At 34.5% G+C, this 25607-nt stretch overlaps 1 protein-coding gene across 7 annotated transcripts in view; it reads left to right on the top strand.

The window, feature by feature from the left end:
* Positions 1-975: 975 nt before the first annotated feature.
* UGGT2 (UDP-glucose glycoprotein glucosyltransferase 2) overlaps positions 976-25607 on the top strand; it is a 245742-nt gene continuing 221110 nt past the window's right edge. For all 7 annotated transcript variants that reach the window (XR_008914063.1, XR_008914061.1, XR_008914062.1 and 4 more), the window contains exons 1-2: positions 976-1253; positions 11310-11392. Coding sequence is in view for 4 of the 7 variants with exons in the window: in XM_001377357.5 (XP_001377394.4) it covers positions 1087-1253; positions 11310-11392 (250 nt within the window). In the remaining 3 variants the exon portion in view is untranslated. The remainder of the gene's footprint in view (positions 1254-11309; positions 11393-25607) is intronic.

Genomic DNA, 25607 nt, shown 5'->3' with positions numbered 1-25607 from the left:
CTTTCCCTAGGCCTGATTTTCTATTCACTGAGGGGACCAAATTCCCCTCTAAGATCTCTTTCAAAGAAGATTTCAAAATATTATCAAGTAAAGAAGCATTAGGAATACTGGTAAGCATTGAGGATTCAAAGAAAAGTGAAAATCGTTTTGGCCCTTAAGATCACATTCGAATGAGTGAGACAACATATGCATGTGTCTATATATGTGTGTACATATATGGATGCCCATATATATGTGGGTGTGCAATATATGTATATGTGTATCTCTATTGTCAACATGAAAAAACAGAGAATCACCAAAGCAGTTACAAAGAACTTTAATCAGGACAAGGGAGATAATGCTCTTAAGGATACCATACAGAGTCACCCAGCTCTGAGACTCTGGGAACATTGTTGGGGGAGCCAGGGAGGGAGGACATCAAGAATGGGAATTTCCATTGGGGTTATATTTATACTTTATGAAGTAAAACCAAAGAGCCACAACTGACTAGGGGCGTGGGGAAGAGGTTGTACCCGGAGGCTAGGATACCTGAGAGCAGCCTAAATACAGTAAGAGAAACTAAGAACAAAATCAGTTCTTAAGATTTGACTTCATATATCCAGGACACTCAATGGATGCCTGTTCATTTTGGGACAAGGGTCAGTCTGCGAGTTTCTTGAAGGCAAATTCCCAAGGGATGATGGTAAATTTGGGGTTTCATAAAACAAGCTTGTCAACAGAAGACATTAAATTCATTAATTAGGACACTCTTCTTGGCAAACTGTTCCACACAGAGTCCTCTTTCCAGTTTGAACGGATGTGATTTGTGGCTTTCCTCAACCATTCCAGGCTCATCCCAACCAGACCCTAAAGCACGAATCTACACATGCTCCACCTACCTCTTGGATCAGGCCAAAGTGGATAACGGACTCCATCCTTCCCACCTCTTCCCTCCCCCCCACCGGAAATGGACGGTCATAGGGGCGTGGTCGGAGAGGGGGCGGGGCATAGTGAGGGCGGTAGTTTTGGGCTTAATTGGGAATTCTGGCCAGCCTGGTTCTTCCTTTTCCTCGCCTTCGCTCCGCTCCATCCTTTCCTCTTCCCGCTATGGCGGCGGCGGCTGCCTACGTGGTCCGGCTGCTCCTGGGCTCGGTGTCCCTGTTGCTCCCTCTGCTCGGGGCTCAGGCGCCCTCCTCCTCCGCCTCCTCCTCCAAAGTGGTGACGGCCAGTTTGTCTGCGAAGTGGCCTGCGACCCCGCTGCTGCTGGAGGCGAGGTGGGTGCTGGAGCCGCGCCTAGGCCCGAGAGCCGCCCCTGGGGCAGCTGGCGGCGGGAGGCCGGGCGCCTGGCAGCCTGGGGCACAGGGAGGACGGGGATCGCCCGACTTTGGGGTCTGCGGGCCGGGGCTGCAGCTCCCACGCGGGCCCACAGAATTGGGTTAGGGATTTGGGGAATCGCCTCTGGGGCAGACCCATAAACTACTCCCCGGGATCTGCGACCGGCCTCCTCGGTTCTCCCTCCCCAGATTACCTTTCAGATCCCTATCCCCTTTTAGTATCATCCTGTTACTTTTTAACTCCAAAGCTACTACTTTGTTGCTGAGACGTACCCCTGTGTTCTGCCTCCTTCTCTTTCTCTGCTATGATTACTCAACTCCGCTGCTTTAGACTTTTGGGAAGTTAAGGATGGAAATACGGTCTGAGATTTCCTTGATTTAAGGAAGCTCTCTTCTAGTGAGCTACATTTACCTATACAAGTCATTCAGCTGGGCATTGATTAAGCTCCAAGAAAGTGCCAAGTCTTTGGCAATACAAATATAGTTCCACAAAGAATCTCTTTTGACAAAGTACTTACATCCCGATGACGGGAACTTATTAATGAGGGTGTTCCAAAACTCTTAAGTAATGTTTTAATCTCTTAAAACTGAAAACTTACCTAAGTCATTAAAACTCAAAATTGCACCACAGACCTAGACACTGTATAAATAAATATATGCATAATAAAGTTACTACAAATTATTAAACATAACTTACTTTCATAATAAATAAAACTATAAAATAGTTAGAATGCAATTTGGTTTAAAAGTGAGGGGCTTATGGGACAACTAGGGGCCTCAGTGGATTGAGAGCCAGGTTCAAAGACAGGAGATCCTCTGTTCAAATATGATCCTGGGCAAGTCGCTTAACCCCCAGTGCCTACCCTTTATTTTACTCTTTTGTCTTCAAACCAATATTTAGTGTTGATTCTAAGACAAAAAATAAGGGTTTAAAAATAAAAGAAAGTGAGGGACTTAATTGAGAGAATCAGGAAAGGCTTCCCTTAAAGATAGTCTTGAAGGAAGAGAGGGGGGATTGTATTCCAAGCTAGAAGAACTGTCAGTACAAATTGGGCAGAGAGACAAGAGACCCAGTGTCATGTGTGAGAAACTGGGAGAAGACCACTTTGGTTGGATCACAGAATTTAAGAGGATATATGAAATCATGAGCTAGTGGTTACATAGTGATTTAGGTTTTGAAAAGTGCTTTACAAATATATCGTTTGATCCTCAAAACAATCTTGGGAGGTAAGAGCTATTTTTATCTTTGTTTTACAGGTGGGAGAACTGAGGCAGAGAAAAGTTACTTGCCCAGGATCACAGGGAAATTAAGTGTCTAAGCCAAGAATTAAACTTCCTGACTTCAGGTTACCTTTCATAATAAGTCTGGAATAGCAGATAGGAGAAAGATTGTACAGTACTTAAAAAGCTGAATAGACAAGTTTTCTATTTATTCTAGAAGGAATAGGAAGCCACTTGAGTGATTGAATAAGGAAGTAAGATTATCAGATCTTCCCTTAAGGTGATGGATTTATTAAAATAGGGGGAAAACTTGAAGCAGGGAGGCCAAATAGAAGGTGATTGAAGTAATTTAGGTGAGAGATGATGATGCAAGGGATACTATGAAGGTAAATGGCAAGACTTGATAACTGATTTGATATATGGACTGAGGGAGAATGAAGAGTTGAGTAAAATTCTGCAGTTTTGAACTCAGGACCCTAAATGGTGTCTTCAAGAGGAATGGATGGGGGGGGGGGGGAGTAGTAATGAGTTCTGTTTTGTGTTGAGTTTGCGATATCTCTAGTACTACCAGTTTGAAATATACAATTGGTCCATTGTGATAGGATAGTGAAGCTCAGGGATAAGATTGGGATTGTGTATGCAGATCATTTTCATAGAGAGAAAGAGGTGAGTATAGAGAAATATCCTGGATAACATACACAGGGGGGTTATATGGATGATGAATCAGCCAAGGTTAGAGAGGAGAACCAGAAAGGAGTGCTATCATCAAAACCCAAAGAACAGAAAGTATCCAGTAGAGGGTGATCCTCAGTTTCAGATTTTCAAATTCAGGTTGAGAATAATGAGGACAGAAAAAAATCCATCAAATTTGGCAAGGAAGAGATCAATGGTAAAGGGGGGGGGGGGGGAATGGGGTGGGAGGAGTTTCAGTCAAATGAGGTCAGAAGAGAAAATGCAAACATTTGAGGGGTGAGTGAGAGAAGATGACATTTGGAGGCAGTGAGCCTCCAAACAACCAAGTTTTCTAAAAATTTGACTGGAAAGGAAAAGTATAAATAAGGGGATAAAAAGATCAAGGGAAGGCATTAAAAAAAAAACAACTTATTTTAGTTTTTATTTTCAATTCAAATTATTCCCTTCATCTTTCCCCTCCCTTATCTATTGAAAAGGCAAGGAATAGGATATCTATTATACACACAAAGTCATATAAAACATATTTAAAATTTCACTTTAGCCATGTTGTAAAAGAAAAACAAGAAAATGAAAGAAAATATGCTATAGTCTACACTCAGAGTTCATCATTTCATCAGTTGGGTATGGATATTATTTTTCATCATGAATACTTTAGAATTTGCCTTGGATTGTTGTACAGGTCAGAAAAAATAAATCTTTCACCATTGATTGTCATTATAATATTGCTGCTACCATGTACAATATACCTAGTTCTGCTGACTTCACTTTGTCAGCTCATATAAGTCTTTCCAGGTTTTTCTGAAACATTTTTATAGCATAGTAGTTTGCCATTATTTTTATGTACCATAACTTATTCAGCTATTCCCCAATTGATGGGCATCCCCTTTTCTTTGCCACCACAAATAGTTGCTACAAATATTTTTGTATATATAGATCTTTTTGCCTTTTCTTTGATCTTTTTGGAATACAGACCTAATTGTGATATTGCTTGATCAAAGAGTGTACATGTTTAGGTTTATAGCCCTTAGGGCATAATTCCAAATTATTCTTCAAAATAATTGGACCAGTTCACAGCTCTACCAAAATTATTATTTAGTGTTCCTGTTTTTCTGCATTATCTCCTCCAACATCTAGCACTTTCTTCTCTTGTCATGTTATTCTATACGATGGGTATGAGGTGGTACCTCAGTTGTTTTTTATTTGTATTTCTGTGCTTATTAGTGATTTAGAGTTTTTTAATATGACTATGGATAGGTTTGATTTCTTCTAAAAACTACCTGATGTTATCTTTTGATCTCTTATTTGTTAGGGAATGGTATTTTTAAAAATAAATTTAGCTCTATTTTGAGAAATGAGACCTTTATTAGAGAAACTTGCTGCCAAAGTTTTTTTCCCCTCCAGTTTTCTGCTTTCCTTCTAATTTTGACTACATTGGTTTTGTTTATGCAAATTTTTTAAATTGCATGTAATCAAAATGATCTCTTTTATCTCCAAAGGTCCCCTCCAGATCTTTTTATGACTGTAAAGGTAATTTTAGGGTTGTGACTTAATCTAAATTAATTTGGTCACCAGAGGAAATCCCGAATAAAATACCCAAGTCAGTTGGAAATTTATGGTGATTTTAATTAATATGAGACAGAGAGAGAGAGAGAGAGAGAGAGAGAGAGAGAGAATAGGATTTCTCCTGCCTGGCCTTTGCCAGGGGGAGTTCAAAGACCTCCTCCATGAGGTTTTTGAAGATTAGAGACTTTCTCAAGAGGATAGTGTTTGGAAGATAAAGGAGAAAAGAATCAGCCTAAACTCTGAGAGAGCTCAGTGAAGATGCCTCACCTGAACTAGACTACTAAACTTCTTTCAGTATAATATCAAGGAAAACTCACTGCCCAAACCAGACAATAGCTGCCACCACACCAAGATCCCAAAATGCTCAGCAAACTGCCGCCAGACCCACCTCTCCACGGAAAGAGCCTAGAGAAAGAAAATGATGCGAAATATATAGATGGTTTTTACATCACTTTCCTGCATCTCACATGTACCAATGGTAGCTTAAGTTTGACTTAGGACAGCCCAGGGGTCTGTCAGTTGTTGGCCATCTTCCTCAATACTTAATCCTTAAGTATTGGTGTAGACATTCCTGTTTTTGTTAGACTAAGTAGTGTGGAGTAATCTAAAGTTCACATTTTATATTATACATTTTCTGCTTATACTTTTGCCTTTTAGCCAAGTCAGTTCACTGTTTGTATTTCTTCTCCTGTGTACTAAGGAAATTTCATACCTTCTCTTTCTTACCTTACTGTAAATTAACATTATTTATGTAGCCATGTGTATAGAGTTTAAGCTTTCAGTGAATTTAAACAATTTCATTCCTGTTTATGTTCCCTTGGTCGATATCCCTAGGAGAAATATCCAACGACTTTAGGTCATTTTGTGGTTTTCTCAATATTATCATCCAGTTGTTTAAATTCACCAGTCTTAAATTCTTAAGCCCCCAATTTATTAAACTCACCAGAAATAGAGAAATAATCAGAGTAAGTTAAAAAAATAATAAACTTGATAAAAACAACCTGATTTAAATGTAATTTGTTCTTTCCATAACTTGTAAAAATCCTTTTGTGAATTTTGTGTCTACACAACTTTCCCTTGTTGGCCTCCTCCTGTAGTTCAGGGATTTACAAAAGCTACTTTCCACTTTGTACTTTAAGACCACATGGCTCTGGGGCACTTAGGTGGCTCAGTGTATTGAGAGACAGGCCTAGAAATGGGAGACTGTGGGTTCTGGCCTTAGACATTTCCCAGCTATGTGACCCTGGGCAAATAATTTAACAACAATTACTAGCCCTTCAGCCTTGGAACTCATACTTAGTATTGATTCTAAAACAGAAGGTTTGGGGAAAAAAATAAGGCCACATAGCTTCTTTGGATTATTGACTTAACTTTTCTTTTCTCTTCCTTTCCGTTCTTCCTTCTTTTCTCTTTTCCAACATTATCAGACTGTGTCAATATTTCAAGGAATTTCTATAAGGAAACCAAGATTGTCAAAGTGATCTAATTTTTTTTTTGAAAAGCATATGACTTTTTTTAGCTCTTGGAAAAATACATCTAGACTATTTCAATTTCTCAATTTCTTTAAATCTGGTTTCTCACTACCTTACAATTGAAACTTACTAGATCTAGTGGCCTTTGCTTAGTCCTCATTTTGACAGCTTTGACACTAGTGACCACACCACATTCTCTTTCTGAACATTCTCCTAAAGGTTGCTTGGTACTTCTTCGTTTCTTTTTCCTTTCTGATGAGTGTTTTTTTCCCCTTTAATTGTCTTTGCTGGTTTCATGTCTAGCTTAAGAGTTCATGTCTCTCAAGGCTTCCCTCCTGGCTTTCTTTTCTCTCTAAATCCTGTTTTGTGGTGATATTATCACCTCTCATGAGTTGGATTTTCATGTTGGTGCAAATGATTCCCAATACTATATACCCTGTTTGAAACTCTTTCCTGACTTCTGCTACTACATTGCCAAATGCCTGCTGAATATCTCTATGTGAATGTCTTGCAGGCATTTCAAATATACTTTATGCTTAACAGAACTTATTAACTTCTCCCTTAAAGCCATCCTTCTTCCAAACATTTCTTTGGAAGTTATGCTTCCAATCCCATTACTGCAACCATAGTTCCCCTAGCCTCTTTCTTTTTCCTCACAGCTTACATTCATTCATTCATTTTTCAAGTCTTGTCACTTCTACCTCTGCCATGTATTGTGTATCTTCTATTCTCTCCTCCCCTGTGGTTCCTATCTTCATTTAATTCCTCATAATCTCTCCCCCAGAATATTGTAGTATCATTCTATTTGGTCTTCCTGCTTCCATTCTTTGTTCTCTAATCCAGCCTTTAAAAAGCTATCAAAATAATCTTTCCAAATTATATGTCTGTCATGTCAATCTCCAGCTCAGCAACTACAGTTGCCTACAGTTGTCTCTAGAACAAAATACAATTCCTTGGTTTGGTGTTTAAGCCTTTCACAGTTTAGCTGACTGACTTTTTCAGCCTGATCTTAGGTTACTCTCCTTTACATATTCTAGGTTCCAAACAAATACCCTATTTAGTTTTCTTGGAACTTAGAATGTCATCTCTTTCCCCCATGCCTTTCTTTAAACTATCCCACATGCTTGGAATGTACTTCATATCCTGCTTCCTTCAATATTCAATTCAGGCACCTCAGATAGGAGGCTGTTACTGTTTCTCAAATTATCATATATTCATTGATCATTGTACATGTTCCCAATTTTCTTGAGGAATATAAGCTCCCCAATGACAAATGACTGTTTCTTTTTTGTTTTGTGTACCCATCACCTCACACAGTATCTTGCACGTAGTAGGTTCTTAATATGTGCTAATTGGATTAGAAAACATATATTAAGTTCTTTATCTTAAGTGGTATTTCACAGAATTTTCCATGATGACATTTAAAATTGAAGTATTTCATTCTTTGGCAAATACTAATGAAGAAAAAAGCTAAAAACAATTTTATATGCATCTTTTTTTCTGTGACAATTTATAGCCTCAGGGTAAGCAAAATTTTCTGCTTTGCAAAAACAGAAGTTATTTGATTTTAGGGACTTTTTGGTTTTTTGGTTTTTTGTTTTTTTTGGAGCCCTTTGCATTCTAGTCAGTTCAAATCTTGCCTGAAACATTCACCTGGGCAAGTCACTTAACCCTGTTTGCCTCAATTTCCTCATTTGTAAAATAACCTGGAAAAGTAAATGGCACACCACTCCAGTATCATTGCCAAGAAAACCCCAAAAGGGGTCAAGAAGAATTATCCATTACTGAAATGATGGAACAACACCTTCAGACACTGTGCTACATGCTGGGGATTAAAAGAAAGGGAAAGTATAGGCCCTGCTCTCAAGAAGCTCATAATTTAATGAGAGAGACAATGTGAAGACAATATGTACAAATAAGCTATATTCAACATAAATTGAAATAATCAACAGAGAGAATGCATTAGAATGAAAGAGAATCAGGAAAGGCTTTCTGAAGAAAGTGGGATGTTAACAAGGACATGGAAGGAAAACAGGACACCTAGTAGGTGGAGATGAGAAGAGGGAATGTGTTTTAACTATGGGGCATCTAGTGAAAAGGCCTGGAATTGGGAGATAGAGTGTCTTGTTGGAGGAAAAGTGAAGGCTAGTGTCACCAGATTAAAGAATATATGTTGGGGTACAAAGTATAAAGAAGACTGGAAAGGAGGGACAGATTATGAAGAATTTTTAGTGCCAAATGGAAGATTTTATATTTGGTCCCAGAAGTGATAAGGTCAGACTTGTGCTTTTGGAAACACTTTGACCTCCAAGTAGAGGATGGACTCCACAGCCATGTAGCTGAAAGACCAATCAGCAAACTATTACAGTAGTTCAGGTATGAGTGGATAAAGGTCTGCCCTAAGGCAATGGTAATGCATGATGCAATTTATATACTTCTCATAATATTTTTAAACACATAAAACATATTTAGGATTACAAAATAATTTAGTTATATTGAAATATAGTTGTAATTCATCCCATCCAAATTTAAAAACCCATAGCATTTTATCTATAGATCCTACAATAAGAACCCTTGCTTTATAGGAAACCAGGTGGAAAAGTTTACAGCAAATTTCTCTGATAAAACCCCCACTTCTTAGATATATGGAGAACTAAGTCAAATTTATAAGAATATGAGTCATTCCCCAATTGATAAATGGTCAAAGGATAAGCACAGGTCGTTTTCAGAGAAAAAAAATCAAAGCTATCATATGTCATATAAAAATGTTGTAAATCACTATTAATTAGAGAAATACAAATTAAAACAATTCAGATACCACCTCACATCTATCAGGTTGACTAATTGGATAACAGAAAAGAAAAATGATAGAAGTTGGTGGAGATATGGAAAAATTGGGTTGCTAATGTACTGTTGAATTGAACTGATTCACCTATTCTGGAGAACAATTTGGAACCCTGCCCAAAGGACTATAAAACTGGATATACCTTTTGACTTCCATAATACAACTACTAGATCTGTGTCCCAAAGAGATAAAAGGAAAAGGTTAAAAGAGCTTACTAAAATCTAGCAGACCTTTTTGTGGTAGCAAAGAATTGGACATTGAAAGGTTGCTAAGGAATGGCTAAATAAGTTGTGGTATATACTTCTGATGGAATATGGTTGTACTATAAGAAATGATGAGCAGGATAGTTTCAGAAAAACATGGGAGAACTTATACAAATTGATAGTGAAATGAGTAGAGCCAGGATATCATTGTACGCAATAAAAGTAATATTGCACAATGGTCAATTGTGGGATTCACTTAGCTATCCTCAGAAATACACAATTCTGAAGAACTTATGATGAAAAATGATATCCACCTCCAAAGAACTCTGAATGCAGATTGAAGCATTCTTTTTCTTTCTATATTTTTTTGGTATTGATTGTGTCCTCTTTTTGCATGCCTGCTATTCTATATTCTATATCAAAGTACTTGCTTTGTTAAGGAGGAAAAGGGAGATGGAGTGAAGGAGGAAATTTGGAAAATTATAAAAAAGTATAAGAAGTTAATGTTAAAATTGTTTTATATATTTTTGAAAAAAATTAAGGAAAAAATTCTTTTTTTAGCTTATTTAATTAATTAATTTAGAATATTTTTCCATGGTTACATGACTCATAATTTCTTACCTGCCCTCCTTTTCTAACCCATAACCAACAAGCAATTCCACTGGGTTTTACATGTGTCATTGATCAAGACCTATTTCCATACTATTAATATTTGCATTAGGGTGATCACTTAGAGTTTACATCCCTAATCATATCCCCATCGACCCATGTGATCAAGCAGTTGTTTTTCTTCTGTGTTTCTACTCCCACAGTTCTTTCTCTGGATGTGGATAGCATTCTTTCTTATAATTCCCTCAGAATTGTCGTGGATCATTGCATTTCTGCTAGTAGAGAAGTCTATTACATTTGAATGTGTCACAGTGTATCTGTCTCCATGTACAATGTCCTGGTTCTGCTCCTTTCACTCTGCATCAATTCCTGGAGGTAGTTCCAGTTCATATAGGATTACTCCAGTTTATTATTCCTTTTAGCACAATAGTATTCCATCACCAACAGATACCACAATTTGTTTAGCCATTCCCCAATCGAAGGACATCCCCTCATTTTCCAATTTTTTGCTACCACAAAGAGAGAGACTATAAATATTTTTGTACAAGAATTTTTCTTTATTATATCTCTGGGGTATAAATCCAGCAGTGGTATGGCTAGATCAAGGCAGAGGTAGTCTTTTAGTGCCCTTTGGGCATAGTTCCAAATTGCCTTTCAGAATGGTTGGATCAATTCACAACTCCATCATTAATGTCCCAATTTTGCCAGATCTCCAACTTTTATTACTTTCCTTTGCTGTCATATTAGCCAATCTGCTAGTGTGAGGTGGTATCTCAGTTGTTTTGATTTGCATTTCTCTGATCATAAGAGATTTAGAACACCTTTTCATGTGTTTATTGATAGTTTTGATTTCTTTATTTGAAAATTTCCTATTCATGTCCCTTGCCCATCTATCAATTGAGGAATGGCTTGATTTTTTGTGCAATTGATTTAGCTCCTTATAAATTTGAGCAATTAAGACCTTTGTCAGAGGTTTTGTAATAAAGGGTTTTTCTCCAATTTGTTGTTCCTCTTCTAATTTTGGTTGTGTTGGTTTTGTTTGTACAAACCCTTTTTAATTTAATGTAATCAAAATTATTCATTTTACATTTTGTAATATTCTCTCTCTCTTGCTTGGTCTTAAAATCTTTCCTTTCCCATATATTTGACAGGTAAAATATTCTATGTTCACCTAATTTACTTATTGTTTCCTTCTTTATATTTAAGTAATTCATCCATTCTGAATTTATCTTGGTGTAAGGTGTGAGCTGTTGATCTAAGCCATACTTTTTTCCAATTTTCCCAGCAGTTTTTTGTTAAGGAAAAAATTCTTGTGCTAAGTTGTTACTTAATTTTATGTATATAATTATCTAATCCAATTATGAATGAACATTTTATTTTTTTAATATAGTGAATTTATGGCAGAAGAAAGTAATGAGAAGTTTTGGCAGTTTCTGGAAACCATACGAGAATTAACAATATACAGGCAAAGAGGTAAGGAATGTGCATGTTTTAACCTTTAAGATAGGTAGAAATTGGGGAATACGTTTAATGATTAAAACTGAAAAAATCGTGTACTGCTTGCAAGAGTATATAAATTAAAAGTTAAATTTTAAGGATGTTTCTGATCCTAAAACTTTTCCACATAATTATATCTGAAGTCTTAAACAAGAATATTTGCCATAATAACAATCACATAAAGTTGTCATATAAATATTTTTTAAACCTTGAACACTATGTTAATGAGTTGTTATTTAAATCCTTAATTTTAAGATTTCCCCTCAGTAATGCTATTTTATTAGTCTATAAAACTGAAAAATATTAAATTTTTCTTTGAAATGATTTATCTTTGTTATGCTAACTTTTATTGTACTTTTCCTGAACAACTCTACTCTTAAAATAGATTTTTTTAAAAATCTCTTTATCTGTTGAGTTTGGAAATTACTTTGTTCATTATTAGTGGAGGACAGAATGAACTCATGGACAGAACACTGAATACTTGTTCTTAATTTCATGTTTTTATTTTATCACCTGTAAAATGGAATGATTTTTGCTCCTATTTTAAAGAAATATTGAAAGAAGAATAGTATATTACCTTGTCAAGAGAGAACTAGCTTCAGAGTCTGGAAGACTCTTAGTTCAAGCTCTTCTTTTAACAAATACTGGCTTTTTGACCCTGGATTAATCACTTTTGGTAGCCAAGGCAACTTTCTAACTATAAAGTCTAGAGAATTAATGGACTATGCATCAGTTGAGAGATTTTTCAAGTTGCCACACTCCATCCTAATAGGGACGCTCCCCTCTTAGAGCTCATAAAAGATCAATAAAATTTGGACCATATAATTTAGATCAATAAGGAACCACAGAGATAATTTAATACAGCCTTCTCACTTTATTGATGAGAAAATGGGTTTAGAGTGACTTATACAGGGATCACAAGATCACACAACCAGGTACTTTGACTCCAAAGCCATTATTATTTCTACAGGTTCCTCATGATTAAAGATTTGGAAAATAATTCATAAATGAAGTTTAATTAAGAAGTTTAGAGTTGTTGAACTTAAAGAAGAAAAAGATAAATTGTTAACCTTTCAAAGATATGAAAGTTTATTAGGTAGATGCTGATCAGTTTTTCTCTCTGACTGCAAGGATTACAAAAGGATAGAAGTACAAATTACATTGAGTGTGTTCATTTAGTTACAAGGAAAATTTGTTTAGTTGTAAAGGTTAATTTAAATGTTATACAACCTCTGTCTCTAGCTATTTTTAAAAGAAGTATAGTGACTCTTGTGACTGATTTAGTAATGTACTGACCTTGAGCCTTACTTAATTGCATGACCTACTTCTATAATTATATGATTCCCTGAAATAAGTCTTTAAAAAGAAAATAGATATAGTTAGTAATAACTTTTTAAATATAGGTGTTTGGGGAAAAATGTCACATAAAGCAATATCTATGATCTTTCCCCCTAAGGCATTCACAAATTAATCACTCATATATTCTTAAATTTAAAAGGCCAAATTATATGCAAAATATTTGTGCCTAGGAAACTTTAGATGAGATAAATAATAACATACTCCCTGCCATGATAAAACTCAAAGGCTGTTCCCAATATTTTCCTTTCTACAGAGTATATTTTGTTTGTTTTATTTAGTATGTTCTTACTGATAATGGGGAAAATAGGATGTGATTTGTCACATCAATATGTTAATTAAAAAGGATCATTTAAATCCCATTCCTGAATTTGTAACTCAATCTTCTCATTTAACCTTCCTATGCTTTCTTAACCCCATCTTCTCCATATCCATTTCAAATTCTTCCAAATGTAGTATCCTTCAAATATATTCCTAGTTTATTGTTTACAATATATCATTGATGAATGATTCTGTTTATAGTTTTATACAATTTTATGAGACCCAGGTCTTGATTATGACCTTTTTGATCAGCATGTCATATCTCAATGCAGCTCTCTAGCAGAGTAATATTGCAGGATCCCCTTGCTATGTTTTAGTGTATTTGCATGGGTACCCAAGTGCTATGCCTCATTTCATATATGTTAGGTCTGCGTCTGGAAGAAGGCAGGTTATAATAGTTCACATTTATATAGTGATTTACAATTTTCAAAATACTTTGTTCTCAACAACTTTGTGAGATATGTATTAGGTAAGGGGAAGCGGGAACATGGCCAAACTGGTATTTTCTCCACTGGTTTAAAGCAGCATTTTGGTTTTGATCCATTTTGTGTCATGGATCTCTTTGTCTGTTAAGATATGACACTTTTCTCTAAAATAATGTTGTTAAATACCAAAAATAAAATACATAGAATTATAGAGGAAACCATTTTATTGAAGTATAGTTATTTACTTTAAGTTCATGTACTCAAAGATGCTGTCTTAGAAATTTACATGACTCATTAGTAAGATAAGTGGTTTGCCCATGGTCACCCTGCTAATTTCAATCATTGTCTATGAGACAAACTTGATTTAGCTATTTCCTGATAACAATGGAGATACTTGGTTTAACAGAATCAAGTCTTGGGAACTATACACTTTTCTACCCTCCTTAGTTTAACAAGATTAGGAAGGTCTGCACCAAACTTAAGATTTAATTATCTGAGGAAATGGCCTTCAACAGACATGTGCAGAAAAAGCAGACAGACCCCTGGGCTGTCCTAAGCCAAGCTAAGCTATCATTGGTACAGATGAGATGCAGGAAAGAGACGTAAAACCATCTATATAAGGCACGTCACTTTCTCTCTCTTCCTCTTTCCCTGGAGAGGTGACTCTGGCTGGCAGCGTGCTAGGTGTTCCGATATATTGGAGTGGTGGCAGTTTGTCTGGGTTTGGCTAAAATTATCCTTTACAACTCTGATTCTAAATCTTGACTTTTGTCATATAAATACAATTGATTATTAAATTTAGTAAATATAATATAATGTTGATGAACTTTCTTGCCCACTTACCAAACATGTTATTGCTGTAACATTAAATCTGAGGTGTGCTTATAAACAATGAGGACAGAAAAATAAAGTTTGCAAAAAAGCAATTTTCCTAAACTTGTTTCCTAAACAAATTATTTCTGTGACAATGGAATATTTCCTAGAATCAACCACTTGCTTTGTGGTAAATTTTTTAAAGATGTCTGGTCTTTATGGTTATTTAAGAAATACTTTTATAAGTCCAAGTATTATAAATGTTGGATAGTGATATTTTTGTATTCTAAATTCAAGCATTGTTTTTAGGTTATATTTTAGTGTTGTGCAAGTTATCTTAGTTTTAAGTTTTAAAGATTCTGTTCCTTTTCTAGCACTGACTGGCATTTTTTTTCTCAACTGTCAAAAGTATTATTGATGTGTTGATACCTTAAGATCCAGTGGTGTGCTATTACTTAACCTGTATAGCTTTTGGAGATGAGTTAGAAGCCTCATGACACCTGTCTTGTCAACAGAAAATGACAGTAACAGAACAGACAAGCACATCTATAGTCAGTTGTGCTCAGGGCAGAGCTTTGATTGACCAGCACTGAAACACTAAAATGCCATATTGAAATAGGTATTCTTATGTTGCTAAGACATCAAATCTCAAGGTGAATGCCTGAAGAAACTCTCTCCCCAACTCCAGTCAAAAGTTTTATATGAAAACTTGAAACTGGTATTGACCACAATCCAGAGTCAAAGGCTCAAATTGGTATCTAGTGACTAAGATCTACCTAAAGATCTATCTAAATTGATTGCTGATCAATTTCTGAAAAGACTTATCCTTAGCATATATCAACATTTTTATTTCTTTGAAAGCCTATAAATATTAATATTTCTGATTTTAATTAGATTTAATGATGTTATATCTGATTACTTGAGAACAATGAGTGAAATTGGTATACTCTTTCAAATACTCTTTCAGGAGTTTTGATCAGATTATGTATGTATTTCATACATGGACATTTGTATATATTTATTTTGTTTTGTTTCATTCATGTGAAAATATGTTTGCATATATGTGACTATAGCTATAAAAATCTATAGATATAAAATATATATAAATAAGACCTTATTTTATACATATATATAAACTCAATGCACATGAATTCAAGTATATGCAACTGGGAATCAAAAAAGAAGACAGAAAAAGTTATAAAATAATATATTTAACTTACATGATAAATCTACATCATTTTCCCAAGCAGCATAAAAGTCTCACAATTCACCCAGTTACACTCATTCTTGTTCTGAAAAGCATGTGTGTGAATCATTACATTGTTTTGTAACAAATGTTAATTCCTTTATCAGTCTTTGTCCAGTGTTCTACCCTCTTGTATTAATCTATGTCAATCAAAGTAGTGTTTTTATTTGTTTAATTTATGCTACTTTGCTATTAATAATGATCCCAAGTACAAGAATAAAGATGCTGGTAACTCTAAGTCAAAGAAAAGTCATAAAGTGCCTAGGTCTGTTCATATAAGAAATATTTATTATATAATGGACTTCACTATTATGCATAATTTTAAACTTATATTACTGGTCTTCAAATGTACGAGACATAAAACAAAATACTACTATGTACACATGTATAAATGTATGTATACATATAAAGTAAACATATATAATTATTCTAAATAAACATCAGTTAAATTCAATTCTCTAGATAGTTTAGGGGGGAAAGCATTTAACTTAGTAAAAAAATTTTGGAAGTATGTATGTGTGTATATGTGTGAGTTTATTTAAAAAACTCAATCTATATAAATATATACTTTAGGATTAGCTTGTGGTCTATTCTTAGACCGCCACTTCTAGGATATTAGATACCTTATGAAAGATACGTGTTCATAAATACCAACACTGCTATATAGGAACTTCTTAATGTAAATTGGATTACTACTTCATTTAAATTAAATAATGTTAAAATAAAGATAGAAGAAGGCAAACTTACTAATACCCCCTGGGACTGTCTGTCCTCCTATTTATCCTTCCCTCTCATTCTGAAATGCGACCCCAAATGGTTCCAGGCATGCAATCAACTGCCTTTGCAAACAGTCTCTTCCACAAGGTTCTTGCATGCTTTTTTCCCCCAAAATCTTTTGTAAGTTTGCCTTTGTCTTTCTTTATTTTAACAGTAATTATGATTTAGGAAAAACATAGGAAAGAAGTTTTGCAAAGGAAAAGAAAAAAGGATGGTATGGACAGTAAACCCTGTCAGAAATATAGTGGAGCAATTGCAAAGGGGAAGGGGAACCCAAATATTATTTTGATTTTAATTTACTTCTTATTCAGTCCCAAGTATAATAGCCTCCAAACTAATAAGCAACTGCAATATATTAACTGGTATATTTCATCCATTTTGATTTGAAGTCAAATGGTCTTATCTAAATAATAATAATTCAGAAAAGATCTGCAACTGTATTTGTAGATATTGGATTAAAGTTTGGGGAGCATGTAAGAGCTAAGCATGCTTCAGATATGGCTTAAATGAATTCATTCAATAGACACTGATCTAAGTAAAATATTATACTTGGTGTGTTGCAAAGAGGAGAGATACAAAAATAAGAAATGATCTCTATAAATAAGGATCATAGTTTAAGAAGATAAGAAATGTGCACAGATTATTTTAAGTGCATGAGAGGAGTACAATGGACTTGTATAGGTTGTATAGAAGAAATAATGTGTTGCTGGGTCAGTCAGAGAAGATCTTATGGAGAGGGCATAAATTGTAAATTGATCAATAGATCTCTAAGGGAACAGTTTTTAAAAACACATAAAATATCATGTACTCCTCTGGTAATAAGTTTAAAAGAACATACTTTAGCATGTTTGAAATATTTCAAACATATTATTGAGAAAATATTGATGCTCTAGGATGGAGAGTTATTAACAAAGAAGCCTTTTAATAACAAAAAATCAACATTTATATGCTACTTTAAATTTTGCTAAACACTTTACATACAATATTTTATCTTTTTTGACCCTCACATCAACACTGAGAGAATAGTTCCATGAGGCATGGTTATCCTTACTTTCTAGATGTGGAAAAGGCCTCTGAGCAGTTAAATGGTTTAGTTATAAGGGTCAGAGGGAGCATTTGAATCCAGAACTTCCTGATTGAAAGAACTCAGTCTAGTAGCCATATTACCTTAGACCTTGAAGGTTAATAGGTTTAATTTTTTTTTCTTTAAAGGACTACTAAATACTGCTAAATAGATAGACATCTTTCCTTTTCTGGCCAGGGTTGCCAGAATTTAATTGTGAGTTGATTGTGGCTTTAATTTGAAAATGCTCCCTGAGGAAGTACAATAAGCACCTGATTTTTTAAAAATCAGAGTAGAAATAATAGGATCTAATTGAGCAAAGGGAATAAAAAGAAAAATGCCCATATTGAAGCTTATTAGACTGTGTAATGATCTATTTAAAAGAAGCAATAGATGTTCCATTTCTTGAATGATTTTAAATTAGAAAGAATAAAGCAGTTAAGGTTATGCTTGAAGAAACATCCTGTTTCAGTAATGGGGTGGTCACAGTGACCTTAAAGAAATTTAAAAGGGTAAGTAAGTATATGTGGTTCCCCACCAGTAGTCAGTAGAGTAAAAAAAAGTGTTTCCCTTCCCTAGTTTCAAGGGATGCAGATTGTGTGTCTACAGGTATCTCTGGATTCATATTAATGTGGATTCATACTTCAGCCAGATTTGTCTTGATCAAGTTAAAGTTTGCAGTTTGATCAAAGTTCTTTTCAACAGCCACAAACTAGATCCAATTGTGACCTGTGTCTTTATGTGGACCACTTGCATAAGAAAATCTCATTAGAGTTAAACTTGGATTAGTGCCTGTAAGTGATATGGGGAAATCATTATTGGCAAATCAATTAAAAAAGTAAATTCTCTACTTATTTTATTATGTCTGTCATATAACCATAGAATCTGAGTGGAAAAGGACCTCAAAAGTCCATCTAGTTTAATTCATACTACACCTTTTCTTTTTTTCAACTTGAACCCACATTTTCCAACTCCAAGGCTAATACTCTTTCTACTATACCAGTATTTGCTAAGCTGTGTTGGGAACATGTATTTTACAGAGTAATGTTAATAATTTCCTTGAGAAGTATCAGTGCTTATGCTTTCTTCTGTAAAAGTATTCAATACAAAATTACATGTTAAAATACTATTTGTGACAAAATTTAAGGATGTAAAAATGTTTCAGTTATCTGTTTTGACCCAAAAGCTCCAATTCACTTAAATCCCCCAGGAAATTTCATATCCCACAAATAATTTGGATAAGCATGAGACCAAATGATAGATTTCAAACTCTTGGGTAAAATTACTTTGGAATAGGTGCCTTGAACCAAAGATAATTCTGTCATCAGCAAAACATTTACAATACTCCTTTCTCTCAAATAGAGTCCAACCAGTAAGTTCACAGAGAGCTTATGACTAATTAGGAGACTTGAATCCTAGTCCCAGTTCTGAGTCATTCACTCACTCACTGTGCAATAATGTTAGTCACTTCATTTTACTAGCCTTTCATTTCCTGTTGTCTAAATTGCCTGTTAAACTTTACAGGGTAACCATGAGGATAATATGAGAAATGGAACTTAGTAAGGCTTGAATGTAGTAAGTGCTTAATAAATGTTTACTGACTGACTGACTACCTTAAAAAAATTAATAAGATCCTTAGTCGTGCAAAGATTTGATGAAAAGGAATTAAGAACAAGAACTAGACAGACTAAATGAATATTTTGTTTCTTTCATTTTTGGCAAGAAACTGAATGTATCAATATTTCATGAATATTCCAAACTGACAACAAAAATAAGGTTGGCTATCGCCTTGGGAACATCATATCTAGTCATAAGGAAGGAAGGAAATTAGCATATAAATGCCTACTGTGTGCCAAGCATTATGCTAAATGCTTCACAAATTTTGTCTCGTTTGATCCTTACAACAAACCAATGAGGTATATACAATTATTTTCCCCATTTTAAAGTTGAAACTGAAGCAGACAAAAGTTAAAATAAATTGTCCAGGATCACACAGTTTATGTGTCTGAGGCTGAACTTGAATTCATGTCTTACTCAAGATCCAGCAATCCATCTACTATCTGCCTAAGCAGGATTATTTTGAAATGTCATTACATAATGTAGAGGGGATTCCTGTTTTCATATGGATAATTTAATTAACCTCTGTGATCCCTTCCAAATCTCAGGATCTATGGAGAGTACCTAAATATGGAATTAACTTTGAAATACTTCTTTTTCTCTGAAACAGGACAGGATATGAGGCTAAATAAATAACTTCAAAATGAAACTTTTCCAGTAAAGTAGGAGTAGGAGGTTAGATGTGTTAGATGGGGATGAGCAAGTAAGGTCTCAAAAAGGGAAAAATAACTCTTGAATTGAAATTTAATTCAAAGCATATGGAAGTGTGCCAGGTTCATGTTTAAAAGATGTGAAAAACTGCAAAGTAATAGGAAATACAAAATTGAAACTAACTCAATTTCTGTATTAGACTGGAGCTACATGACTTAAAATTTTGTTCTGTTTTTTTTTATTTATTTAATTAAATATTTCCCAATTACATGTAAAAATTTGCATTCATTTTTAAAATTTGGGGTTCCAAAGTATTTCCCACCTTTCCATACCTCTTCCACTGACTGAGAGGGTAAGCAGCATAGTCATGCAAAACTTTTTTCCATATTAGGCATGTTTAAAAAAACACAAGAAAATAGGAAAAATAGAACAAGTTTTAAAATATGTTTCTATCTTGTTGTTCATCAGTTCTTTCTCTATGCAAGTAGATAACATTTTCAACCATGGGTCTTTTGGAATTATCTTATATTATTGTTTTGGTCAGAGTAGCTAAGTCTTTCATAGCAGATCATCCTTATAATAGTACTGTTAAAATATATTTTTCCCCTGGTTCAGCTTACTTTGCTTTGTTTGAGTCCAGATTTTTCTAAAACCATCCTGCTCATCAATTCTTATAATGCAGTAATGTTCCATTATAGTCATATATGTCGTCATAGTCATAATAGCCACAACTTGCTCAGTTATTCCCCAACTGATGAGCAGCCCATCAATTTCTAATTCTTTGCTGCCACAAAATAAAGTTGCTATGAATATTTTTGTAAAAATTGGTCCTTTCCCCTTTTATTTAATCTTTTTTGGATACTAACCTTGTAGTGATATTGCAGAATCAAAGGATATGCACAGTTTCATAGTTCTCTGGGCATCATTCCAAATTTTTTTTCACAAATGGTTGGATTAGTTCACAAATCCATCAATAGTTCATTAGTGTCCCAATTTTTCCACATCCCTCAGACTTTTAACATTTTCCTTTTCTGTCATGTTAACCAATCTGATAGGTGTGAGGTAATATCTCAGAGCTGTTTTAATTTGCATATCTAATCAATAAGGATTTAGAACATGTTCATATGACTATTGATAGATTTGATTTCACCTTATGAAAATTGCATATTCAGTGTTCTCCTGGAACTGCTCATTTTCTTCCTCATCAGTTCATGGAGGTCTTTCCAGTTCATATAGAAATCAAGGAGTTCATCATTCCTTATAGCACAATAGTATTACATCACCATCAGATACCACAATTTGTTCAGCCATTCCCCAATTGAGGGACACCCTCTCATTTTCCAAGTTTTTTGTCACCACAAAGAGTATGGCTGTATTTTTGTACAGATATTTTTCCTTATTATCTCTTTGGGGTACAAACCCAGCAGTGGTATGGCTGGGTGAAAGAATAGGCATTTGCAGATAATTCTATATTGCCTTCCAGAATGGTTGAACCAATTCACAACTCTACCAGCAGTGTATTAATGTCCCAATGTTGCCACATCCCCTCCAACATTTATCACTTTCCTTTGCTGTCCTATGGGCTAATCTGGTAGGTGTAAGAGGATATCTCAGAGTTGTTTTATTAGCATTTCTCCAATCAGGGGGATTTAGAACACTTTTTCATGTGCTTATTGATAGTTTTTTTGATTTCTTCACATGAAAAATGCCTTTTCAAGTCCATTGGCCATTTGTCAATTGGGAAATGATTTGATTTTTTGGTAAATCTTGACTTAGTTCCTTATATATTTAGGAAATTAAACCTTTGTCAGAGTTTTTTGTTATGAAGATTTTTGCCCAGTTTGTTGCTTCCCTTCTAATTTTGGTTGTGTTGGTTTTGTTTGTACAAACTCTTTTTAATTTTATACAATCAAAGTCATTCATTTTACATTTTTTAATGTTCTCTGACTCTTGTTTGGTCTTAAATTTCTTCCTTTCCCACAGATCTGACAGGTATACTAGTCTATGTTCACCTAATTTACTTATAGTTCCCTTCTTTAAATTTAAGTTATCCACCCATTCTGAATTTATCTTTGCTTTTCTGCATTTGTTTGCAATATTTATATGCGCGAATACATGATCAACCTTTGTATATATACCATGTACTGCTGAAAATAAGGTGTATTCCCTTTTATCCCTGTTAGGTTTTCTCCAGATATCTATTAATTCTAATTTTTCTAGCATTTCATTAACTTCCTGTACTTCTTTCTTATTTATTTTTTGGTTCAAATTATCTAGTTCTAAAAAGAGAAGGCTGAGATCTCACACTAATATGGTCTTACTATCTATTTCTTCCTTAAGCTCCTTTAATTTTTCCTTTAGAAATCTAGTTGCTATGCCATTTGGTGCATAAATGCTTAGTAATGATATTACTTCATTGTTTATAGTTTAGCAAAATGTAATTTCCTTCTTTATCTCTTTTAATCATATCATTTTCTACTTTGGCTTTGTCTGGTATCATGATTGCTACTGCTTTATTTTTTAACTTTAGATGACATATGATAAATTCTGCTCCAACCTTTTACCTTGAAACTGTGTGTATCACCCTGCTTTAAATGTGTTTCTTGTAAACAACATATAGTAGGATTCTGGTTTTTAATCCACTCTGCTATCTGCTTCCATTTTATGGATAAGTTCACCCCATTTACATTCAGGGTTATGATTACTAACTGTGTATTGCCCTCTATTATATTATCCCCTTTAAATCCTGCTCTATTAATTTTCTCTCTTTCCTTCTCACCAGTATTTTTCTTTTTGTCACACACACCCCACTTCCTCCTCCCTCCAATTGCTTCCCTCTTCCCTGTAAAAACTAAATTAGTATCTAGGAATAATTATATTATTGAGGTTTATTAAAGATTATTAGAAATCAAGGAATAAAGAAAATACAAATAAGAAGCCACACGCCTAGGGCTGATTAGTCCATTCAAAGCTTACTTACTACATGATTGCAGTGGCTAAGCAGAGAGGGAATGGGAGGCAGAGACTGCCAGTTAAATACTAATTATGATCTTGTCCAGGTGGAGACTCAGGTGAGATTATAGGGAATTCTAGGAAATACCAAGGACTTCTGGGAATTGAAGTCTGGGGTTCAAAATCTACATTTTTATATCCCTTGTCTTATTCCCCTTCTGCTTCTCTGTGGGGTAATATAGAATTCTATATACCACTGATTAGGGTAAGATAAACTCTATACCCCCCACTGAAAATACTTGTTTTACCCACTCTGAGCCCTTTACAATGAGAGTAAAGTTTAAGCATTACCTGTCACTACCCTTATCCTCTCGTCTCTATAATGATTTTTCACACCTCTTTATGTTATATAATTTATCCCATTCTATCTCTTCTCTTTTCTCTCAGTGAAACCCTCTCTTTCATCCCTTGATAGATATTTTTTACATATCATTCATATGCATACACGTCATATTATACATTCATATCATTCCATATCATCACATTTATATATATATATCACATCATCATATACATCATATCACATGATCAGCTTACTTCTCCACCCACTTTCTGAGTAAATTCCTTCTATCTTTTCTATTACTGAGAGTAATTTTTGAGAATTACAGAAAACCTCTTTCCATGTAGACATTTTTACCTTAATGAGTCCCTTAAATTCTCTCTTTCTTATTTACCTTTTTGGGCTTCTCTTGTGTCTCATGTTTGGACTTCAAATTTTTTATTTAAGTCTGGCTTAGTCCTGAGAAATGCTTGGAAATCTTCTATCTTATTGAATGTCCATTTTTTTCCCCTGAAAGAATATACTCAGTTTTGCTGAATAGGTGATTCAGGGTTGTAAACCCAGATCTTTTGCCTTTCTGAATATCATATTTCATGCCTTTTGATCCTTTAATGTAGAAGCCTCTAGGTCCTGTGTGATCCTAATTGTAGCTCCATAGTATTTGAATGGTTTCTTTCTGGCTGTTTGAAGTATTATTATCTTGATTGGTGGCTCTTGAATTTAGCTATTATGTTCTTGGAAGTTGTCATTTGAAGATTTCTTTCTGGAGGTGATCTGTAAATTCTTTCTTGATTTTATTTTCTTGTTTGAGGATCTCTGAGCAGTTATCTTTGATAATTTCTTGTAATATGATGCCTCAGGTTTTTTCTTGATCGTGGATATCAGGTAGTCCAATAATTCTCAAGTTTTCTCTTAGATCTATTTTCTACATCAGTTGTTTTATCAGTATGATATTTCATGTTTTCCTCTGTTTTTCATGCCTTTGATTCTGTTTTATTGTTTCTTTTTCTTTTTTTTCTAATTTGGTCAATTTCAGACATTATTCTTTCGGTACAAAAATCATATTCTATTCCTCCCTCCCTTCCCCCTTCCCTTCCCATTACCTACATGCAATTCTACTGGGTATTACATGTGTCCTTGATCAGAACCTATTTCCATGCAGTTGATGTTTGCACTAGATGTTCCTTTAGGGTCTATATCACCAATCATATCCCCCTTGACCCATGTAATCAAGCAGTTGTTTTTCTTTGGTGTTTTTATTCCCACAGTTTTTCCTCTGAATGTGGATAGTATGTTTTATTGTTTCTTGATTTCTCATATAATCATTAGTTTCTAGATGGTCAATTCTTATTTTTAAGACCTGACTTTCCTCTGTCAGTTTTTGGTTCCCCTTTTCCAATTGGCCCATTTTTCTTGCAACACGTTCATTTCTCTTTTTCACTTTTCCTCTGCCTCTCTTAATTGGTTTTTGAAGTCCTTTTTGAGTTCTTCCAGAATCTGTATCCAATCCATATTTTTCTTTTGGATTTTATATGTGTTTGCTTTGCTTTCACTGTCCCTTTCTTTGTATCTTGCTCTTTGTACAATGGTGATGGGGGTGGTGAGCAATGCTTAAATCTTACTCTCATCATATTTGGGTCAAAGTAGGAATAATATACACACTTAGTTTAATACAGAAACCTATCTTATCCTATAGGGGAAAAAAGAGAGAGGCATAAGAGAAGGGTCAAGGGGACTGATAGAACAAAAGATAGATATGGGGAAATGGTGATCAGAAGTAAAATGCTTATGAGGAAGTATTGAGAGAGATAAAGAGAGAGACAGAGAGAGAATGAAAAAAATAGCATGGGGGGAAATATACAGTTCATTAGCATAACTGTAAATCTGAATGGAATGAACTCATCCATAAAATGAAAAACATTTAAAACACAGAGAGACACAGCATAAAGGTAAGGGGCTCAAGCAGAATTTTTTGTGCTTTGGCTAATGTTTTAAAAAAAGCAGAGATACCAATCATCTCAGACAAAGCTAAATGAAAAATGATCTAAATAAATAAGAAATTATGTTTTGTTAAAAGGTACTATAGACAATGAAGTAATATCAATACTAAATGCTTATGTACCAAATGATAGAGCATCCAAATATTATAAGAGTAAAAAATAGAGTAAAATTATGCTAGTGGAAGACTCCTTAAGAAAAAATCCCCAGGGCCAGGTGGATTCATAAATGAATTCTACCAAACATTTAAGGAACAACCCCAATACTATATAAGCTATTTGGGAAAATAGGTGGAATCCTACCAAATTCCTTTAATATAATTGGGTAAAATAGCTCTTAATAATTGTTTTAATTTCCTCTTCATTGGCTGATTCAATATTAGGAAAAACACCAGCATAATTCACCATACCAATAATAATTCTAACAGAAATCATATGATTAATCTCAATAGTTGCAGAAAAAGCTTTTGAGAAGATATAATTCTCATTCCTACTATAAAACATGAGAATTTGGGGCTAAGTGGAGCTTAGCTTAAAATGATAAATAGTAACTATCTAAAACCATTAGCAAACATAATGGGGATAAACAAGAAGCCTTCCCATTAAGATTAAAGTTGAAGCAAGGATGCCTGT

Source organism: Monodelphis domestica, chromosome 8 (genome assembly GCF_027887165.1).
Source record: "Monodelphis domestica isolate mMonDom1 chromosome 8, mMonDom1.pri, whole genome shotgun sequence".
In the NCBI taxonomy this organism is placed as follows: domain Eukaryota; kingdom Metazoa; phylum Chordata; class Mammalia; order Didelphimorphia; family Didelphidae; genus Monodelphis; species Monodelphis domestica.
This window is presented reverse-complemented; position numbering and strand designations above follow the sequence as displayed.